General features: G+C 43.1%; 1 protein-coding gene across 2 annotated transcripts in view; it reads left to right on the forward strand.

Moving 5' to 3' along the window:
• Positions 1-20271, forward strand: part of LOC144600212 (arf-GAP with Rho-GAP domain, ANK repeat and PH domain-containing protein 3-like) — a 169488-nt gene extending 149217 nt beyond the window's left edge. The window contains exons 25-31 of one of the 2 annotated variants that reach the window (XM_078411736.1): positions 897-1033; positions 2474-2559; positions 3469-3504; positions 7113-7176; positions 10208-10345; positions 13805-13843; positions 17387-20271. In XM_078411736.1, the coding sequence (XP_078267862.1) occupies positions 897-1033; positions 2474-2559; positions 3469-3504; positions 7113-7176; positions 10208-10345; positions 13805-13843; positions 17387-17653 (767 nt within the window). In that variant the 3' untranslated portion in view covers positions 17654-20271. The remainder of the gene's footprint in view (positions 1-896; positions 1034-2473; positions 2560-3468; positions 3505-7112; positions 7177-10207; positions 10346-13804; positions 13844-17386) is intronic. The other variant, XM_078411737.1, reaches the window with a different exon arrangement.
• The last annotated feature ends 2444 nt before the right edge of the window (positions 20272-22715 follow it).

Here is a 22715-nt window from a genome sequence, read left to right on the forward strand (position 1 = left end):
TTTATCCTGTATCTGTAGACTGTGGATGGCTAGAGTGTAATCATATATAGACTTACCGCTGATTGAATGCCACACAACAAAGAAGCTTTTCACTGTACACTGCTACACGTGACCAAAAACTAAACTAAAACTGAAACCTACTGTCATATCTTTGGGGATGTGAAGGGAAACCGGGGGAAACCCATGTTAACACAGGAAGAACATGCTGGTTCCACATAGACAACTCTGCTAATCAAGAATTAACTCAAGACATTGGAACAGTGAGGCAGCAGGTTTTCTGATTGTGTCATCTGAGATAGAGTTTGGGAATCATTATATTGTTCTATTAAAGTTGAACGTGCAAGCTATGTCATCAGAAATAGGGGCAGCTATTTCATTTCATTTAAATCATTTACCCTTTCATGGAAAATGTGCAACTTAGGAGGATCGTAGTTGACCTGACCTCAGCCGTAATTTCCTGTCTATTTCTAAATAACCCACTCGTCTAAATAATCCACAATCCTTTCGGGCGGCACAGTGGTGCAACGGTAGAGTTGCTGCCTTACAGAGTCAGAGAACCGGGTTTGATCCTGACTACGGATGCTGTCTGTACGGAGGTTGTATGTTCTCCCTGTGACGTCATGGGTTTTCTCTAGTTGCTCCAGTTTCCTCCCACATGCCAAAGATGTGCAGGTTAATTGGTTTCTGTAAATTGTCCCTAGTGTGGAGGATAGAACCAGTGTATGGGGTGAGTGCTGGTTGGCGTAGACTCAGTGGGCCAAAGGACATCTTTCCGCGCTGTATGACTAAACTAATCTATCAAAGAGAAGTCTACTACTCTTGTTGTTGTGCATAAACGCTCTAACAAACCAATATGATAGACATAACTCTGTTTTCTTTTATGCCACATGTGACAGCAACTAATAGTGAGTCTCCAAAGTGCGGGGTGTTGAAATGTCGAGAGGAACCACCAAAACTCCTGTCTGCAAACAAGTTCCAGGAGCGATATTTCGTTCTGCGAGATCGCAAGCTGCTTCTGTTTAAGGATAAAAAGGTAAACTGATAAAGTTCTTGAAAGTGGTCGGTTATATTATTCGTGCTGAAACTGTTTCTGGAACAGCGGCTAGCCGTGTTAGCCAAATGTGCTTTTTCTTTGGCCTAATATGCAAGTCATTGGTCAGACAACACTTGGTTTTCTATTTGCATTTCTGGTCGCTCTGCAATTGGAAGGATGTCATTAAATTAGAAAGGATGCAGAAGGACTGGAAGGCTTGAGTTATCTGGAACGGTTTGATCAGCAGGGCATTATTCCCTGGAGCATGAGAGGCTGAGGGGTTTAGTTTAGTACCTGAGACCCGGGTTTGAGCCTGCCTACAGGTGCCATCTGTACCGAGTTTGTGCGTTCTCCCCATGACTGCAGCGTTTTCTCCGAGTGCTCCGATTTCCCCCCCCCCCCCCCCCCCCATTACAAAGATGTACAGGTTTGTAGGAAGGAACTGCAGATGCTGGTTAAACTGAAGATAAGCACAAGAAGCTGGAGTAACTCAGCGGGACAGGCAGCATCACTGGAGAGAAGGAATGGGTGATGTTTCGTGTCCAGACCCTTCTTCAGACTCGTTTGTAGGTTAATTGGCTTTGGTAAAGACTGTAAATTGTCCCTGGTGTGTAGAATAGTGCTCGTGTACGTGGACCGCTAATTGGCGCGGACTCTGTGGTCCGAAACGCCCATTTCCATGCTGTGTCTAAATGAAAACAAACTAAATACTGGGCCCAGCAACGATCTTTGCAATCTGCAGGGAGATAAAAACTCAGTTAAGCATGTGCAGAGGGCACAAACATTTGATGACCCATTCCCTCACTTCCAATTGCAGACTTGTTGTTCCATGTTTGACTGAGAGTCAGAAATGATCAACATAGAACATGGCCCTTTGGTCCACAATACGTGACCAAACATAATGACAAATTCAATTAATCTGCATTGATCTCCATTCCCTGCATTCCGTGCCTGTCTAAAAGCCTCTGAAATGCTACTATCATTCATGTCCCCACCACCACTGTTGGCAGCACATTCCAGTCGCCCGTCACTCTGTGCAAAAACACTAGCCCTGCATACCACGATTAAATGTTGTCCCTCTCACTTTAAAGCTATGCCCTCCAGCCTTTACCATTTCCACTCTGACTCTCTACCCGATGTTGAAGGTGATACGTTGCACATTTCTGGAGCAATTTCTGCTAGTCAGTGTCATGAAAGTTGATGACATCAAGGCGTGTGGATGTGGAACTGCAGAAAAGGGTAGCTGTGCTGGAATGGGTTGTGGCTGGAAATATGGCTGGAAATGTGATTTTCTGATGTACGGAAATGGGCAGAAATCACATGTGACACGGTGTTCCAGAACGTCTAAAACAACATCACCAACAGGTCAACATTACAACTTTGGCTGACTCGGTTAATAAACGTGCAATGGATGAAGAATGTGATTGTCCTATTTTGCAGAGCTCCAAGCCAGAGCGGGAGTGGTCTGTCTTCTCGCTGAAGGTTTACTTGGGCATTAAGAAGAAGCTGAAAGCACCAACAGTGCAGTAAGAGCATTATTAACAATCTCAGGGGGAAGGGTGATGGGAGGGGACAAGCAGGGGGATTTGAAATGAAAACCCAAATTGCACTGGACAGCTTGGTCATGTTCACTGACACACATCTTTGGTCTCCACCTGTTACGCGATCTGTTGCAAGAATGATTAGACTTGAAACCCGTAGTTTTTTAAAGCACCCTTGGGTGAAATGTTGGAAATCGGTTGTAATGGTTTCTAAACCTCAGGGTTGGTTGATACAAGGGGCGGCTCAGTAGTGCAGCTGGTAGACCTAATGTCTCACAGCTCCAGATCCTCACTTCAGGTGCTTTTGGTGTGGAGTTTCCACATTCTCTCTGGGTGCTCTGGTTTCTTCCCACATTCAAAAATGAGAGGGTTTGAGTTCATTGGCCTTTGTAAATTGCCCCTAGTGTGCAGGGAATGGGGAAAGTGGGATCATATTGATCTCGTGTGAACAGGAGATCGATGGTCACTGTGACTCAGAATGACAAAGGGCCCGTTTCCACGCTGTATCTTTCAATCAGTCAAAACGACAGTCCGAGTCAGCATGTCTGATCGGAGGTTATGCTGGCAGTCTGTTTCTATGACTGTATATTCCCATGGCTCATTATTATGACCAGAAAATTAGCAAGGCCGAAAAGAGTGCACACATTTCTGTGCTGATGAAAGTAGTCAGTCCTCCTCCAGTGCAGTGTTCTGTTAAGGATGGTTAATTTATTGAATATACACCATTGTGCAACGTACCATATGGTAAAACTTGTTTCCATAAGGAGTGTATCAATGTCCTGTTCTGACTCCGTGCTCTGGTATCTCTCTTTAAAAAAACAAAGTACTGAACTTATTAGCATTTGAATTTATTCTCTGAATTGTACTAATGGATCATTTTCCTTTGTTGTTTAGGTGGGGGTTCACAATTTTTATGGATAAGCAGCAATGGTAAGTAAACATGGACGACTCTCCCACACTTTGTTCTGTTGAAGATCTTAGTGTGATCCATCCACACTGAGGGTCTTGCACCTTGGTTGCTTCAGGTGAACTCTTGTTTACTTTAGAGATACTGCATGGAATCAGGCTCTAGGGGCCACAGAGTCCGCGCCGACCAGCGATCCCCCATACACTAGTACTATCCTACACACAGGGGACAATTTACAATCTCTGCTAAAGCCAATTAACCTACAAACCCACACGTCTTTGGAATGTGGGAGGAAACCGGAGCACCCGGGGAAAACCCATGTAGTCACAGAGAAAACATGCAAACTCCGCACAGAGAGCACTCGTAGTCAGGATCAATCCCAGGTTTCTGTCCTGAAAGTGAAAATGGGTTCACACAGTAAAGGTTGGTGAAGACTTTGCAGTAAAACCAGCCGAAACTTTCAACAAACCTACTAAAGGTCCACTTTGAAGAAGTTCTCCTCCTCTCTTCGAAAAAATCAGTCTGAAGAAGGGTCTCGACCCGAAACGTCACCCATTCCTTCTCTCACAAGATGCTGCCTGACCTGCTGAGTTACTCCAGCATTTTGTGAATAAATACCTTTGATTTGTACCAGCATCTGCAGTTATTTTCTTATACTAAAGGACTAAGTTGCAGAAAGACTTGGCGATGATAAGTATTTAGGAATGGACATTGAAAAGGTGGATAGAGTTTTTGCAACGCATGGACAAGGAGCTGAAACGTTTTTGGCCATCAATGAGTTTTGCCATATGCACAACTTCAAGTAGTCAATTTTATTTGTATAGCACATTTAAACACAACCCACATTGACCAAAGTGCTGAAAGGGTTGAGGTCTAACATCATACTGAATGTGTAGAAATCCAACATAATTGCAGGAAGAATTTTCACTCGTCTTGTTTGGAAGGTGGTCTTAATTCACCAGTAATCAAATTCCTGTAATTGCCAAAAATGCAGGTCCATATGTTTACCGGAAGAGCTTATTTCTCAGGAATTCGAGTGCTTTATTTGTCACATAGGCAACTGCACAGTGAAATTCCTTTTGCATATATAAGTCCAAAGTCCGTAACGCCCATGTGCTCAATGTACTGGCCTCCATTTAATCTATTTTGTTTATGACCTTGATGAAATAGACAGTTATTGAACACATTCTTGTTGTTTCGTATTGCACAACTTCAAACAGGCAACAGAGAGGTAGTCAAGGTGGCGAAGGAATCTGTCAAGAAGCAAACGTGGCTAAGATGCTCATAACCAGCATGAAATACCACTTGGCCAATGTCTAATTGAAGAGCTGAGCAAGTCCACAGCATGGAATGCACATCTGCAGAACACCTGATGGGAAGATTAAAACCATTCCCGGGGCGTGTTCAACTAAATCTTGGTTTTTAATCATGAATAGAGCCGCTGAGTCCAAGTAGTCATGGAGCCATTCACCATAGAATCAGGTCCCATGGCTTCCCATCTGCATACACACTTATGTCCACCTATATACGAATCACATTTATCAACATTAACTTACTCTGCTTTGACAATTAAAATGCTCATCCTGAGGCTACTTGAATTCTGTACCTCCACCACCCCCTCAGGCACTGTGTTCTAGAAAAGCCATTTCTCTTTTCAAAATATCTACCAACTCTGACATGAAATATGTTAATGCACTTAAAAACATATATTAGTTTCTTTCGAAGGTAGACACATAAAAGGCTGAAATAACTCAGCTGAGCATTTTGTCCCTATCATCGGTGTAAACTAGCATCTGCAGTTCGTTCCTACATATTACAGTTTCCAAAGTGCCTTCACAATCCCATGCCATTTACAAGGACTTATCAAGTGAAATTTGATCACAAGGTAGAAAGTAGACACAACATTAAAGCTGTGAATTAGAAGGTCCGTCTTGTAGGTAACAACAGAGGTGAGGAGAGTAAAGGAAGGAGTTTAATCCAAAGCAGTTGAAAGATCCCACATGGATTATGACACAAAGCAAACTGGACATTTGCCAAACGTCAGACTTGCAGAGGCACAGAGAGCTCAGAATGTTGAAGGTTGCAATGCAATGTGTCCTGCAGTTCCACAACCAGGTGAAACATTGATGAACGAAAGAAAATGACTGAATCACTGGACTGCAGATTGTTATGTTACTGAATTACTGCTCCACTGTGCAGTCAGTTCTGTCAGTGGTATTCTGCTGCCATCTAGTGATTGAGCATGAACACTGCAGCACAATTCGTGCCATTAATATAGGAAGTCCGTGGGTTTAGTTTAGAGTTACAACATGGGAACAGGCCCTTTGACCCACCGAGTCCATGCCGACCATTAATCACCTGTTTACACCAGTTCTAAGTTTACATCCGCTCCCTACACATTAGGGTAGCATCTGCAGTTCCTTGTTTCTCTCTAAATATTTTGAAAAGTTGTGTCATAGCCTTCCTGCTGACATAATATTTATTGGACTTAAACGCCATGATTCCTCTATTCCTCAGTTCTCCGTGGGATCATATCATATCATATCATATATATACAGCCGGAAACAGGCCTTTTCGGCCCTCCAAGTCCGTGCCGCCCAGTGATCCCCGTATATTAACACTATCCTATACCCACTAGGGACAATTTTTTTTTTTTAACATTTTACCCAGCCAATTAACCTACATACCTGTACGTCTGGAGTGTGGGAGGAAACCGAAGATCTCGGAGTAAACCCACGCAGGTCACGGGGAGAACGTACAAACTCCTTACAGTGCAGCACCCGTAGTCAGGATCGAACCTGAGTCTCCGGCGCTGCATTTGCTGTAAAGCAGCAACTCTACCGCTGCGCTACCATTTATTACATATGTTATAGAGTCATAGAGTCAGACCAGCCTGGATACAAGTCATCAGCCCCATCAGACCATGCCAGCCAATATGCCCCATCTGCACTATTCCCATCTGCCTGTGCTTGACCCATAACTCTCTAAACCTATACTATCCATGAACCTATCCAAATGTCTCTTAGACATAAGGATGGTACCTGCCTCAACTACCCTTTCTGGCAGCTCGTTCCATATACCCATCACCATTTGTGTAAAAAGGTCACCCCTCAGGTTCCTATTAAATCTTTCCCCCTTCACCTTAAACCCATGCCCTCTCATTCTCTATTCCCCTACTGAAAAGACTCTGTGCCTATACCCGATCTATTCCTCTCATGATTCTGTACACCTCTATAAGATCACACGTCATTCGCCTGCACTCCAAGGAATAAAGTCCTAGCCTGCTCAACCTCTCCCGATAGGCCCTCGAGTCCTGGCAACATCCTCGTAAATCTTCTCTGCGCCCATCGGCTTGACGACATCTTTCCGATAACATGGTGACAAAACTGAACACAATACTCTAAATGTGGCCTCACCAACGTTTTATACAGCTGTAACATGACCTCTGAACTTCTATACTCAATACTCTGACTGATGAAGACCAATGTGCCGAATGCCTTCTTGATCATCCTGTGATGCTACTTTCAAGGAAGTTCTAGTCTTACACTTGCCCAGGACAGTTGCCTTGATGGTCTGTTGTTGGATTTCTCTCTCCATGTGGTTTTGATGGCTTGTAGTTGTTGTGTTGCAGGTTCCTGTGCTGTTCAGGACAATCTGAGATGTGGGAATGGACAGCCAGCATCCTTAGAGCTCAGGTAAAGAACATCTTGCATTGATATGGACTTGGTTTTTTAAATTTTAGAGACACAACATGGGAGCAGGCCTTTTGGACCATCGAGCCGGGACCACCAGCGATCCCCGCACTTTAACGCTATCTTACACACACTAGGGACAATTTACACTTATACCAAGCCAATTAGCCGACAAACCTGTACGTCTTTGGACTGTGCGAAGAAACTGAAGATCTCAAAGAAAACCCATGCAGTCACGGGGAGAACATATAAACACTGTACTGACAGCATCCATAGTCAGGATTGAACCTGGGTCTCCGGCGCTGTAAGCATTGTACTGCTGCGCCACCGTGCTGTCCCTAATTCTTCTTGTATGAGTTCAATGTTTTGAGGCATCAAAAATCACCCATTCAATTTAAATATTACATTATCTTGTCCTAAGCTCTATGAAAGAGGAATAAATTCTAGCATTTATGTTGTGCTTTTTGAAGGCCGTTCAAGGTTCTGTACAACCAATGAAATACTTCTGAAGTGTGCCCACTGTTACTGTAGGAAATGTGGCGCTAATTAGTACACAGCAAGATCCCACCAACTACATTGTGACGATGAGGGAAAGGTATTGGCCAGGATGCTGAGGAATAATTCAACTGTTAATAAAAGTGATGTAATGAAGCCACATACTCCAGCTGCTTTGGGACCTTACTTTAATGTGTCATCTGAAACGCAGATGTTCCCAATTAGGTTCTGTTCTGTCAGAGGGATTTACAGCTCTTGATAGACCTTCCATTCCAGGACAAGTCTCCATGTCCAGGTTTATTGGGCCCAAGCAGATTATAAACGCCCCTACACAGAAGGGATTAAAACTAATTTTCTGAAATAGGTTAGGAACAGAAACTAAAGCTGATGTAGTAATTAGCATTAGTATGAGGAAGATGCTTTAATGAAAATAGGAACGTTTGATTCAAATGTTAACGTATTAACAAATATTAACAAATTCAATTTAGGGCGGCACGGTGGCGCAGCGGTAGAGTTGCCGCCTTACAGCGAATGCAGCGCCGGAGACTCAGGTTCGATCCTGACTCCGGGAGCTGTCTGTACGGAGTTTGTACGTTCTCCCCGTGACCTGCGTGGGTTTTCTCTGAGATCTTCGGTTTCCTCCCACACTCCAAAGACGTGCAGGTTTGTAGGTTAATTGGCTGGGCAAATGTAAAAATTGTCCCTAGTGTGTGTATGATAGTGTTAATGTGCGGGGATCGCTGGGCGGCGTGGACCCGGTGGGCCGAAGGGCCTGTTTCCGCGCTGTATCTCTAAATCTAAAAACACTTGTTCTGATAGTTACGGACTGATGGGTTTAATACATAGTTCCTACTCTTAGAACAAGTGTTTGTTTTTGTGACGGTACACACCAATACAGTGCAATGCCACCCTTGAAAAGGTTCAATGTCATCATTTTATTTTCTGGCACATGACACGTATATTTATTAATCATACGTACCACTTTTTGTATACAAAAAAAAACAAAAGTGAGAACCAAGGAGTGATGGGAGGAATGTGCTGATAAATATTCCAGAGATTGTGTGATAGAACTTGGCTTCTGTGGGACGTTCTTCAAAAGATGTCGTCAAGTCAAATTTATTAAGACCAAGTGGACCTGTTGGGCCCAAACCTCTCCTGATTTGGTGCAGCACCCTCCCGTCCCGTCCCCTCTCCCTCCCTCCCTCCTCCCTTCCCTCCCCTCCCTTCCTCCCCACCCCCCTACCCTCCCTCTTCCCCCTCCCTCCCCCTCCATCTCCCCCTCCACCCCCCCTCCACCCCTTCCCACCACCCCCTCCCCTCCCATTTCCTCTCTCCCCCATTCCATCCCCTCAACCCCCCTTATCCTCCCTCCTCCCCCCCCCTTCCCTCCCCCTCCCTCCACCCCTCTCCCTCCAAACATAGGAGACAGATTTAAACTTTAAAATGTGAATAACTTAAAAAATATTGCACCGATTTCAATGAAACTTCTTCCATTAGCGCGAGAGGGACGACGGTGAGTAAGGTGGGCCTAAAATTGGTGCACCATCGTGTACCATTTTGGCTGTAGTTCAGGAACAAACAAACAAACAAATGAGAATTTTAGTATATAGATGCACAAGTACAGTGAGATACGGGTACAATGAAAATCTTGCTTGCAGCAGCATCACAGGTACGCAGGCTCGACAACGCATGAAAACATAAAATTAGACGTAGATTATATATAAATTACATATCATTTCATTGACCCTGACAGAATGGATCCGATGCGGAAGGTGTAGGATTCAGCGGGATTAATGACCTTCACGTGGAATTTAAACAGTATAATTGATTTATCTCATCATTGGTTGAGCATGTGCTTCCTTATGTTCTACCTGTCTAATGTTGCTCACTTATTCTAGGAGGAAAACAAATGTAATTATCAGCATTTTTCAATCCAAAAAATGAAAAGACCAAGACAGGGCTTATTCACATAATTTGCACACAGATGATGCCACTGTAAACCAGATGATTTAGTTTAAACACACAACCCTGGAGGAATTCTGTATGAAGGAACTGCAGATGCTGGTTTAAACTGAAGATAGACACAAAATGCTGGAGTAACTCAGTGGGACAAGCAGCATCTCTGGATAGAAGGAATGAGTGATGTTTCGGGTCGAGACCCTTCTTCAGACTGAGGAAAAGGATGGGTGAATCCTCTTTCTGCATTTCCTTTTTCTCCAGAGATGCTGAGCAGCCTGACCTGCTGAGTTACTCCAGCACTTTGTGCCTCCCTTCAATCTGAAGAAGGTTTCTGACCCGAACCATCGCCTGTCTATTCCCACTACGGACGCTGCCTGACCCGCTGAGCTCCTCCAACACTTGTGGTTTTGCTCCAGTTTCCAACATCTGCAGTTCGTTGTGTCTCCATACGAGTTATTTCCTAGTTTCAGTGCAAAGGAAGAAATTGATGCTCTTATAACACTCGAGTCCCCTTTACAGTTAATAAAGTCTTGAAGCATAGTCAAGGGTACAAAGTGATGTTCTTTTTCCTTCCTTTCAGCATGATGACCTCCGACCTACAATATTAAGACGCCATTCATCTTCCGATTTATCCAAGCAGAAATTTGGAACCATGCCCCTTATTTCACTCCATGGGGATGAAAGCAACGCCATTATGCTGTCTGCAAATCAAACTCTGGTAAAACCAAGATTGCTCCTCCTGGCCATTTTCTTCTTTTAAAAAGTTAATTGGGTTAGTTCGCACTTGGCCTGTTGCTTCCCACTGTGCAATGGAATTTGCCAGATCTCAAACCCATTGACCTTGTTGGTTGAGCCACCTTGTTGACTCCCGCTGTCCCTACGGCGCTGTTGGACATGGGACTTTGAACCAGCGACAATAATGAAATGCGGTTACATTTCCATGTCAAGGTGCATTGACTCCATTGTGTCAGGTTTCACTCCCAACAATATAAGATGATTCAGTTGTTTCCTACGTGAAAGCCCGCTGCTACTGAATAATTACATAGTCATAGAGGAATTTGGAATTTAGAAGGATGAGAGGGGATCTTATCGAAACGTATAAGATTATTAAGGGGTTGGACACGTTAGAGGCAGGAAACATGTTCCCAATGTTGGGGGAGTCCAGAACAAGGGGCCACAGTTTCAGAATAAGGGGTAGGCCATTTAGAACTGAGATGAGGAAAAACCTTTTCAGTCAGAGAGTTGTGAATCTGTGGAATTCTCTGCCTCAGAAGGCAGTGGAGGCCAATTCTCTGAATGCATTCAAGAGAGAGCTAGATAGAGCTCTTAAGGATAGCGGAGTCAGGGGGGTATGGGGAGAAGGCAGGAACGGGGTACTGATTGAGAATGATCAGCCATGATCACATTGAATGGCGGTGCTGGCTCGAAGGGCCGAATGGCCTCCGCCTGCACCTAGTGTCTATTGTCTATTGTCATACAGCATGGAAACAGCCCCTTCAGCCCAACTCGACCATGCTGACCAAGATAACCTATCTAAGCTACTCCCATTTGCCCGTATTTGCTCCATATCTCTGTAACCCTTTCCCATCCATGTACCTGTCTGAGTGTATTTTAAATGCTGTTTTAGTACTGCCTCGGCTACCTCCTCTGGCTAAGGAATGTCCACACTGGGGAAGGTGACGTGATCTGATTGAGCAACACTTACTCCTTGGGTTGTGAGCCTATTCTTGGTGGCCACACAGAGAAGGTGATAGATCAATGGAATAAAGAGCTGTCCAATAAGTCCCACTCCGTTGTCTTCTCGACACCTCTTGTGGTTCCTTCCATTTGGAGTCATGTCCCATCTCCATTTTACTGTGGAAATTACACCTTTTGTCCTTTTGGGCAAAATGCTCCTGATCATAACAATTCACAGCAAAATTCACCTCTTAGTCACAGATTATCTTAAAATGATAAACCTTTGCCTTCATCACCCAACACTCCTGGCCCAGATTAAGGAGGCAGCAGATTCCTCCCTCCCCATATTAGATGATTGTTTCATCTTAAATAGCGTCTTCAATGAATAAAGTGTTGTCTGAGCCTTGCTATTAACTGTGTTAACTGTGCAAATTGGAAATCACCCCTGGTTTAATGGACATAAGGAACTATTACACAGTGACAAGCATTATAAAATGAGTTGAGGTGCATTGTGCAAAGACCTTTCTCTGTGTATTGTATGCTTGCTGTTTGTACAGTTTTTTATCTCTGTTTATGGTTCCTTCCTTCATTTTTGCCTTTGTAGCTAAGGAGCACAACTACATTTTCAATAGCAGGTGGAAACTCGTCAGTTCCAAAACCTGCCACCTCCAAATCTTCCCTAATGCCCTGAAGGGAAATTCACTTTGAATAATCAATAGGAATTCTGCACTGGCACACCCTGCAACTGATAGAAGAAACACTGACTACTCTGAAATCATTATTTAAGAGTCTTAATCTGTTTACTTTAGACTTCAGAGATACAGCGCAAAAACAGTTCCTTTGGCCCACCGTGTCAATGCTGACACTAACACTATTCTACACACACGTGGGACAATTTACAATTTTACCAAAGCCAATTAACCTACAAACCTGTCTTTGGAGTGTGGGGAAAATCGCAGCTCCCGGGGAAAGCTAATGTGGTCACAGGTAGAACGTACAAACTCCATACAGACAGCACCCACAGTCAAGATTGAACCTGAGTCTGTGGTGCTGTTCCTTTTGAAAAAATGGCACATTCCCAATGTAGAATATGAGTGACTAACAGGAGTCAACCATCATTTCACTATCAGAATGAATTTTCTTGCACCTCAGCCCTTAGTTGGGTCGGTACAGTTTAATCGTCAAATGTAAGGAAACAGCTTTCAATTTGCTTGAAGCGATGTTTTATCATTCATGCCTGCAGTGCAAATTGGAATCCACCTCCTTTCTTCCCACCCATCTAACACAGGCACTCAAGTGCATTAAACTTCAACTGTGCAAATTGGAAAATCTCCATTGATTTAATGGAAATATCATGAGCCTCTTATAGGAAATTCTTAAGCGTACAATGTGTCCTTTCAAATACCGTGGTACTCCCCATACCCCCTGACTCCACTATCCTTAAGAGCTCTATCTAGCTCTCTCTTGAAAGCATTCAGAGAACTGGCCTCCACTGCCTTCTGAGGCAGAGAATTCCACAGATTTACAACTCTCTGACTGAAAAGGTTTTTCCTCATCTCTGTTCTAAATGGCCTACCCCTTATTCTTAAACTGTGGCCCCTGGTTCTGGACTTCCTCAACATTGGGAACAGGTTTCCTGCCTCTAACGTGTCTAACCACTTAATAATCTTATATGTTTCAATAAGATCCCCTCTCATCCTTCTAAATTCCAGTGTATACAAGCCTAGTCACTCCAGTCGTTCGACATTCGACAGTCCCGCCATTCCATGAATTAACCTAGTAAACCTACGCTGCACGCCCTCAATGGCAAGAATATCCTTCCTCAAATTTGGAGACCAAAACGGCACACAGTATTCCAGGTGCGGTCTCACTAGGGCCTTGTACAACTGTAGAAAGACCTCTTTGCTCCTATACTCAACTCCTCTTGTTATGAAGGCCAACATTCCATTGGCTTTCTTCACTGGCTGTACCTGCATGCTCCCTTTCAGTGACTGATGCACTAGGACACCCAGATCTCATTGTAACTATCCAAGTCTGTCCATCCTCTCCCGATAGTTAATACTCCCTAATCCAGGCATCATTCTGGTAGACCTTCTTTGCACCCTTTCCAAAGGCACCACATCCTTTCTGTAAAGGGGCAACCAGAACTGCACGCAATACTCGAAATGTGGCCTAACCAATGTTTTTAAAGCTGCATCATGACTTCCTGACTCTTATACTCAATGCCCTGACCAATGAAGGAAACATTACCATATGCCTTGTTTACCACATTGTCTATTTGTATTGCCATTCCTTCTATCCAGAGATGCTGCCTATCCCACTGAGTTACTCCAGCATTTTGTGTGTAAACCAGCATCTGCAGTTCCTTCCTACATGGATCAAACTGATTAGGAAATTGATGCTTGGTTCCGCTTTTTACCTGAATGTTGATTGTAACTGTCCCGTTGATTTCTTGTGCTTTTCTGCTCTGCTTATTGTCTTTGTGCCCATTTCCTTCTAGCGACGTCTACATGCTCGGAGAACACTCTCAATGTTCTTTGTAAGTACATTTGTGCTCCTGTCTGACAACTACAACACTAAAACACCTATTCTCACTTGGGACTTGATGCCTAATGGTCTCAGTAATAATGTTAATGCCTCCTGCAATGATGCCTCCTCCTTAAGTGTTGCTCTGCTCCCCATTAATGACAGAGAGGTCAGGAGAAGCTGAAAAACAGCACCAAGGACAGCGCCTGCCTGACAGCAATCATCAGGGCCATGGAAAGGACTTCGGACTGAGCTGAAACCACATCCAATTAGCTGGGGTTGGATCAACTCGCTTGCACCTCATTAAACCTATTCCTTAAAAGCAATGCAGTTCCTGCCGGGTGGAGGAGAGAGAGGAGGAGAAGAAGGATAGTACAGAGAAATGGAGAAGTCTGGCATTCTTAGCCTTGTCCCAGCAGCCTTAGCTTCGAAGAGGATGTGCTGGTGGCCTAGGCCTTCCCAGTGATTCAATCTTAGCCTTGAATACGAGGGGCTGACGGTCTCGGGCTTGTCCCAGCAGTTCAGTCTTGGGACTGACGAGGAGGAGCTGGGAGTCATGGGGTTGCAACAGCAACCCAGTCTTGGCCTTGAATAGGAGGTGCTGGCGGTCTCGGGATTGTCACAGAGGCTCAGTCAGGGCCTCAAAGGGATGGCACTCCAGCTTTATCTCTTCCTTCCTCTTTTCTTTTCTTTTCTTTCCCCCTCCCTCTCTTCCCCTCCCACCTCCCCCTCTCCCCTCCCACCTGGCTGGAACAGCATTGGGTTTTAAGGAGTAGGGTTGATGAGGTGCGGGTCCTGGTGAATTGGATGCAGCTGTTGCTCCTCTTGCTGTGGGTTCAGCTCAGTGCGGAGCGCTGTCCGTGGTGCTGGTGTATTCTGGCAGGCAGGCGCTGTCCAGGGAGCTGGGCTTCAGCTCTACCTGGCCTGTTAGCTGGTAACGGGGATCAGAGCGACCCTGAGGGAGGAGGCATCCACAATCTGTATACACTAATGCACTAGAGCATGGCTTTGCTTCTTTAGTTTGTGTCGGTTTATACGCTTGATTTTGCATGGTTATTGTTTGTTCAGTTTTATTTGTGGTTCTATTTAGAAAAGTGGCAAATTGAAATTTTCGCCACGTTTAAGCTTTTGAGGGTCAGGTCTTGAAGAAGGTAAAGCTTTTCATTTATACAAAGTTTAGATGGGAGATGCTCCTTGGTGACCTCACTGGAATTACATTTCATAGCCACAGCATGGTTTTCAATCATCAGCAAATATTTTTTCTCCTCTTTTAGAAATTCTCTTGAACCTGCACTCCCTCGTCCGCACCACAGGAAGTGCAGGCAATGGGAACTTCCTGTTTTCAGTTTCCTTATCACTCTGTTGAGGCCAGTTCATTGGCTATATTTAAGAGGGAGTTAGATGTGGCCCTTGTGCCTAAAGGGATCAGGGGGTATGGAGAGAAGGCAGGTACAGGATACTGAGTTGGATGATCAGCCATGATCATATTGAATGGCCTACTCCTGCACCTATTCTTCTATGTTTCTATGTTTCTAGATTATGTAATTTAACAAATGGATCTTTTTTTTGAATATTCAGGCCATTGATGATTTTTAACGCTTGCCCAGTTAGTCCATTAAATCCCACCGTACTGATCCATTTAATACCTTCCAAATGACACTTTTTGGGGCAGTCTTCATAAACTGGCAATCACAAGTAGTTTCATTTATTATTGTCACGTGTACTGAGGTACAGTGAAAAGCTACTTGTTTGCCTGCTACCCAGTCAAAGAAAAGACACATGAATACAATCAAGCCATTCAAAGTGCATGGGTAAATGATAAAGTGTACAACATTCAGCTTAAAGATATAACAGTGAAGTCAGATAGAGTCCAATTAAAGACAATTCAAAGATCTCCAATGAGGTTCATGGGAGGTTAGGATCACACTCTGGTTGATGAGAGGACTGTTTAGTTGCCTTATAACAGATGGGAAGAAACTGTTCCTGAATCTGGAGGTCTGTGTTTTCACACTTTTGTACTTCTTCCTGATGGGAGAGGGGAGAAGAGGTAGTGACCGGGATGAGACTGGTCCTTGATCATGCTGGTGGCCTTGCTGAGGCAGAATGAAGTGATAACAGGACACAAATTTTTATAACCCCTAGAACTCCCTGGCATCCTGCTTTATGAGGGGAGATGGGGAGAGTGTTGACAAATCCAGATACTGGCAAAGCAAAGTAATAGGATACACTAGGTATTTACCATTTACTCTCCATACTTCAGACTGATGACACATTGGGATTTTGATTGATGTCAGTTCATTATCAGTGGCCAAGTTGAAGTTCATCTCTGCTCCAGATTCTGATGGAGCAGAGTATCAAATATTTACAAAAATCCTTCTGCTGCTATCCACCACTACTTATATGGGAACTTTGCTGAACATAGAATCTAAAGTAATGGGCAAACTGGTTACAAACTGAAGTGTGATCCCTGAGATTATAAATGAAGAAATACCTTAATTGGTGATGTTCCTGCTTATCACAGGAATTAACGTTCTCCTTGAATGCCTACAATTCTGTTCTTTAACATAAACTTGTACTCCTTACACCTTGCATGAACTCATATGTTGCATGCCTAGTTATGAGAAATTAACTTGATAAGAAAGCCAGTGTAACCTTGCTTGAATGGGGGAATATCCAGAGGCAATACAGCATTGAAGACTACCTCCTGCACTTACTTGTCTGGCAATTCAGCTTTACTTCTTAAAACAAGACAAAGTGCTAGAGTAACTTAGCGGGTCAGGCAACAACTCAGGAGGACATGAATAAGCAATGCTTTGGGTCGAGATTGTTCCTCAGACTGATTGTCGAAGGAGGCAGAAAGCTGGAAAAGAGGTTGGGGTAGGACAAGTGATAGGTGGATACAGGTGGGGCATGGGGGTTGATTGGCAGATGGGTGGACAAAGGATAGAGGTTAAAAGGAGACTAAAGGGTGTCAGACAAGGAGAGAAGAGGAATGAAATGTAAAGCCAGCGAGAGGGAAATAGGTGGAAGGGGATGGGGGGGGGGGAGGGTGGGGTGGGGGGGGGGTACCAGGGTGGGGCATAACCATTTTTTTTTAAAGGCTGTGAGATCATGATTGAGGATAGAAGAAACATGAAATGTGAAGTGAGTGAAAGGGATATAGGTGAAAGGGGAAAGGGGAGGGGGGGGGTGTAGGGAGAAATTGGTGCATATCCTGGTGGGGTACGGGGAAGAGAGGAAGGGTCAAAAGTGATGCATGTATTTATTGGTTAGTTGCCTGAAATTGAAAAGATTCAGTGTTCATTCCATTGGGTTGTAAGCTACCCAAGCAGAATATGAGATGCTGTCCTCCAGTTTGCATGAGGCCTCATTCTGACAATGGAGGAAGTCCAGGACAGAGAGGTCTGTGTGGGAATGAGAAGGGAAGCTAAAATGGTTAGCAACCAGGATATCCAGCAGGCCTTGGCGGACTGAACGCAAGTGTTCGGTGAAACAGTCGCTTGGTCTCGCTGATGTAAAGGAGGCATTTGCATTTTACTGCTTTGCTTCTTTGCAGCCTATGAAGATGCAGCAAGACATGTTTGAACAGCAACAGAAGGAAGAGGATTCCAGCAATGATCCCGTTTATGAAGAAGTGCAGGATGTCAATGTGATGCTGTCGATAAACCCAGACATCTCACCGACAGACCCCACGCCAATCCTGATGACACAGGTGAAGAGAAACCCAGTCACAAACTCACCAATACAGGACAAGTTCCTGCAAGAACTGAGTTCAGCCATTCACAGAAAGAATGAACCTCAATATGATATCACCAAGCTGTAATACCTAGTGGATAATCCAGGGGTTCACTGACTGAATACTGTGTATGGTCTTGGGACCACTCATTGTTATGTTGATGCACCATATAAGCTCAATTATGGAGAGTTTGGGGTGTATTAATTTTGCCAGTCTGAATGTGAGACCACAGGTAGAAATTCATTCTCAGTCACTTGCTCTTTTCAAGATTGTAGAGTCACAAAGTCAACGAGCCGGCATTTTTGGAGAACGTAGTATATAACACCTGGCCATTGTTATGTTGTGCACCTCATGTAAATAGCCAGGGTTGGAATTCCACTGCAATACTTTTTGTTGATGTAAGATTTTCCTTTCACAGTCTTAATTGAACACTCCTTTATCAATGACCACTACGATCACTGTCATGTACGGGGGAGATGTGCTCAATGTTCTTTAAACAACCTATTGAAAAGGGCAGTTGAAGTCACACATTGTTCTCAGAGAAAATCTTCAATTTTGATGGGAGATTGCCTGAACACACCCCTGAACACTCTCCTCAATGTGTTTCTTAACTGCTTGTTCTGTAACCTTCAGTAAGAGGATGTCATAATAAAAGTTTTTTTTTTAAATGTGAGATTTCCTGAGGCTCAGTCGAGGTTCACTCGCTGGTCAATCTCTCGGAGAACTTCGGTATTTTCCAGCCAAGTTCTGAGAGCAGAATTCATGTACAAGACTCGTTGATAAAATGTCCTCAAGATGAAGGAAAGCCACCACACTGATTTATTTATTTCAGTTTGCAGATCCTTAACTACTTTTGTGTCTCTTATCCACTCACTTATGTGAGATTGAAATGAAGCTCACAACTGACTTTCTTGGACTCATTCCTTCTCTATTAGTCTTCTTCAGAGTACGAGACACAATAATACTTTCTACTGAGACAGGTTCAGAATTTCACTGCATCCCAAATTGCAAAGAATGGATAAAAAAAGCAAGGTATATAATGGAATAGTGATCAAATGAAACAAAGTATCGGTTCAATGCCCTGAAACAGGAAAATAAATCCAATGGTTTGAAATGATTAGGCAATAATGAGTAAGATTGGGGCTTGGTTTAAACAATGGCTATATTTAAGCCCGTGTACATTTGCACCAGGTAAAAGATAGTGCTGAACTTATCTGTGGGCATCCAGCATATAATTGGACTGTTACACCTTCTCAACTTTTGATCTTGTTCAACCAATGCACCAGACCTTGCACCTCTGCCACAAATGGCAGTCATGTGGTCCTATTCAGCTGGAGTTTTGTACGTTTGAGGGAAGGAGGCAAAGGTTGAGCACATGAACAATGATCCTGATATCTGAAGAGGAGTACAAGGTCTCTGTAATCCTATCACAAAAAATCACGTCAATTACAATGACAGGCAGCAACAGATTAAAGTGGTAACCACACCGGCTCATGAGGGAAAAACATGGTGTAGGAACCAAGTGCTGAGATCCAGAGAGATGGAGCATCTCTGACATTCAGTCTGAGGCTATTTCTCTCCCCCTGTTCCATTACAGATGAAGTGTGATTCTATCCTCAGCTGGCTGAAGCTTTAAATGTAGCTTTGAGGGCTTGCAACACCAATCCTTTTCCTAAACCTCTCCTCACGTCTCCATGAACTTTTGATCTTTATAATATATTAGACAGTTTGAGACTACAAAGTTTGACATTTCAATGTTTCAGGGTTTCAGGCTAAATTTGAATAACAAGAAAAATCCAATTTTCTTGTTTCATTCTGCACAAGCTTGAAGAAGAGAGGAGAAGTTTGCCACAAGGAGGATGTTGCGATTTTAAAAATGACTCAGCGCTTCCAATACCCTTCAATGAGATGCCAGCCCAAAGACCTATGGCGATTTGTTTCGCAAACTTATGTGCTGACTTCATTTCTTCCTTTTCCTATCTGTAGTGAAAGTGCTGATACATTCTTTTCTATTATGACCCCAGCTGGATAATAAATGTCAAATCTGATCCCTTTGTTATCCACTGGATTCTGAACAGCTCCACTGTGGCATAGCACACTTTTAGATTGTTGGCTTGTCAACTGTGGTGGCCAACGGGTAGAGGTCAGTGTTGTTAATCACCCGCAAGAGAAGATATGTCCATTGATAAAGTTCACTTGCTCCTGCTTAAGTGTATTTGCATCACATTCCCAAGTGTGCAACAGGTTAGCATCTGTCTGAGAAATAGCCAACACCAAAGTGTTTTATGAGCTTTGTAGGTCACAATATTCTGTCCTTGTAAATAATGGATAGTCTTCAAGTGTGAAACCAAATGATTAAAAATGTTATGTACATTATATATATTCTTTTTTACCACTTGTAAAAGGTATGCACAATTTTACTGTAAACACGTATCATTAATAATATGACATTTCACTTATTAACTTTAAATGTAATGAATTTGGATTGCAGTAAAATCTGTTGAAATTTCAACCTTAATGTAAACCACACTTGTGTAAATACTGTACATTTACATTATTGTATTATAGTATTGTTACTTCAACTTGCCCAGTGATTTTGGGTGATTCATTCTCATGCATTTATTCAAGAATCAGAATTTGCGTCAAATGAAATGTAAATGTTGGCATGAACTTCGATAAGTCAATACATCTATTCAGTAAAAAGAGTCTTGTATGATGATGTCTTTAATTGTTCCCCTTTCTAGCTGTAATGAAATAGCTGATACCTATTTACTTTCCCTTTATTATGAGTCCATCTTGGCAACAAATATTAAAACTGCCCTTTCTATAGCTCCTTTCACATCCCACCAATGGACTGTATCTACTGCTATTCATCAGAAAACTCCATTCAATTTGCAAACCATAAATTCTCACGACGAGCAATATGAAAATGAGAAGAAAATTGTATTTTTGTAATGTTGAGTGAGGAACGTATATTGTCTGGAGTATAACTTCCCTGTTCTGGCTTGACATAGAGCCAGAGAATGTTTTAATATTGAACCAGAGATAAGGTAGATAGACAACATTATTTTTACCATGGCAGGGTTATCAAAAACAAGAGTATATATTGTAAAGTGTGAGGGAGGAAAATAGCTCCTGATGCCTTGAGATACCTGCACTGGAATGTCCAGATCTCAGAAGCATATAGGAGGCAACAAGATATCAGCAGGAGAGAAGGAATGGGTGATGTTTCGGATCAAGACCCTTCTTCAGAAGGATCTCGACCCGAAATGTCACCCATTCCTTCACTCCAAAGATGCTGCCTGTCCCCCTGAGTTACTCCAGCTTTTTGTGTATACCTTTGGTTTAGACCAGCATCTGTAGTTCCTTCCTACCAGTATTGTAGAACTAAATGCTGACTACTCTTCAAACTTGGTTCTGGAGAAAACAGTTAAATCTTCTCAAATATCATGCACAAATATATGCACTTTTCTTTTGTTTCCTCACTTCAAAAAGATTTAGTCCAGTAGCACATTCCCAATGGGGCTTGCAAGGATACAGGCATCTCTGAACTTTTAACATGTTAATCACCAGCACACTTTCTTATTTGTATATTTCTTTGAGGAAGTGTTTTGACTGAAACCACTCTTGCAACATTTTCACTCTTGCGACATTTTGGAAGTGTGTAGCTCAATAAATCTCCAGAAACGTACTGGACACAGAGACAAGAAGCAAGAGACACTGTGTGCTACATTCATGGGGGAAACATGCTCGTTGGTTTGATGTCAAGCCTTTTGATTTTCCTACTTCAGACCGTCCCAGCACACAGTGAGTACCTTTTTCCTTCCCATTTGGAGGATCAATACAGGGGTATGCAGAATGGTATTGTTTATTTTATTTTAGAGATACAGCATGGAAACAGGCCCTTTGGCCCATCGTGTCCACACCGACCAACGATCACATGTAGACTAGTTCTATTCTACACACAAGAGACAATTTACAGAAGCCAATTAACCAACAAAGCTGAAAGTCTTTGGAATGTGGGAGGAAACCGGATCACCTGGAGAAAACTCATGTGATTACAGGGAGAATGTACAAAGTCTATAAAGACAGCACCCGTAGTCAGAATCGAACCCAGGTCTCTGGCTTTGTAAAGCAGCAATTCTACCGCTGCTCCACTGTGCCGCCTCGTCTTCTTAACCTGATGGAAAATGTTCAAATCAGCTAAGCTTGTCTGTAAGAAACCAATTTCTTATTATAACAGTTTCAGTCTGAAGAAGAGTTCCGACCCTAAAAGTCTCACATCCTTTTTCTCCAGTGATGCTGCCTGACCTCTTGAGTTGCTCCAGCACTTTGTGCTATCTTATTATTATCAATAATGTCTTTTCTGCCGGTATCATGGTATTATATGTAGCATGTGACAAAACAAATCATTTGGACATTTAGCTTTGAATTGCACTGCTAACGATGTTAGTTGAAGCCTTAGTTCTGGAATTTGTATGGAAAGCTGCCTCTGTCTTCTTCCTGGTCCCTGAAGCAACTTGAGCCTGGCATGTCCAGGTTCCCTTCAGAACAGAAGTGTGGTTAGTGCAGGAGAAACAACAGCTAATTTGCAAACACAAACTTTCCATAAATAACCATTTGATAATGGTGTAGATAATGGTCAGTCATGGATCAATATTTTTACTGCACTCGTTCAAGACTATGTTGGATTGTGAGCCTACTTAGAATGTTACTAAATATGACAATATTTGCTGACTTGCTTGGTTGGAGATGGAGTTGATGTAAAAGACTTGGATCCCTGGAGATGTGGGAGGGATAAGATCAATGATATAACCATTGAATTTTCTGATTTCACATAACCATACCCTTTTGTTCCTTTCACACTCACAAGTCCACCAAGGTTAGAATCACAATAAATTGCATTGATTTATGTACCATGGAACAAGTGCTTCAGCCCAACTTACCAAGGTCCTTTCTGAACTAATCCTATTTGCTGGTATTCGGCCCATATCCCATGTACTTGTCTAAGTGTCTTTTAATGGTTGTAATTGTGCCAGGCTCCACCACTTCCTCTGGTAGCTCACCCTATATATTCAATGTCCTCTACGTGACAAACGTACCTCTCAGGTCCCCTTCAAATCTTCTCCCGCTCACCGTAAACCCATGC

Source organism: Rhinoraja longicauda, chromosome 14, assembly GCF_053455715.1.
Source record: "Rhinoraja longicauda isolate Sanriku21f chromosome 14, sRhiLon1.1, whole genome shotgun sequence".
In the NCBI taxonomy this organism is placed as follows: Eukaryota; Metazoa; Chordata; class Chondrichthyes; order Rajiformes; family Arhynchobatidae; genus Rhinoraja; species Rhinoraja longicauda.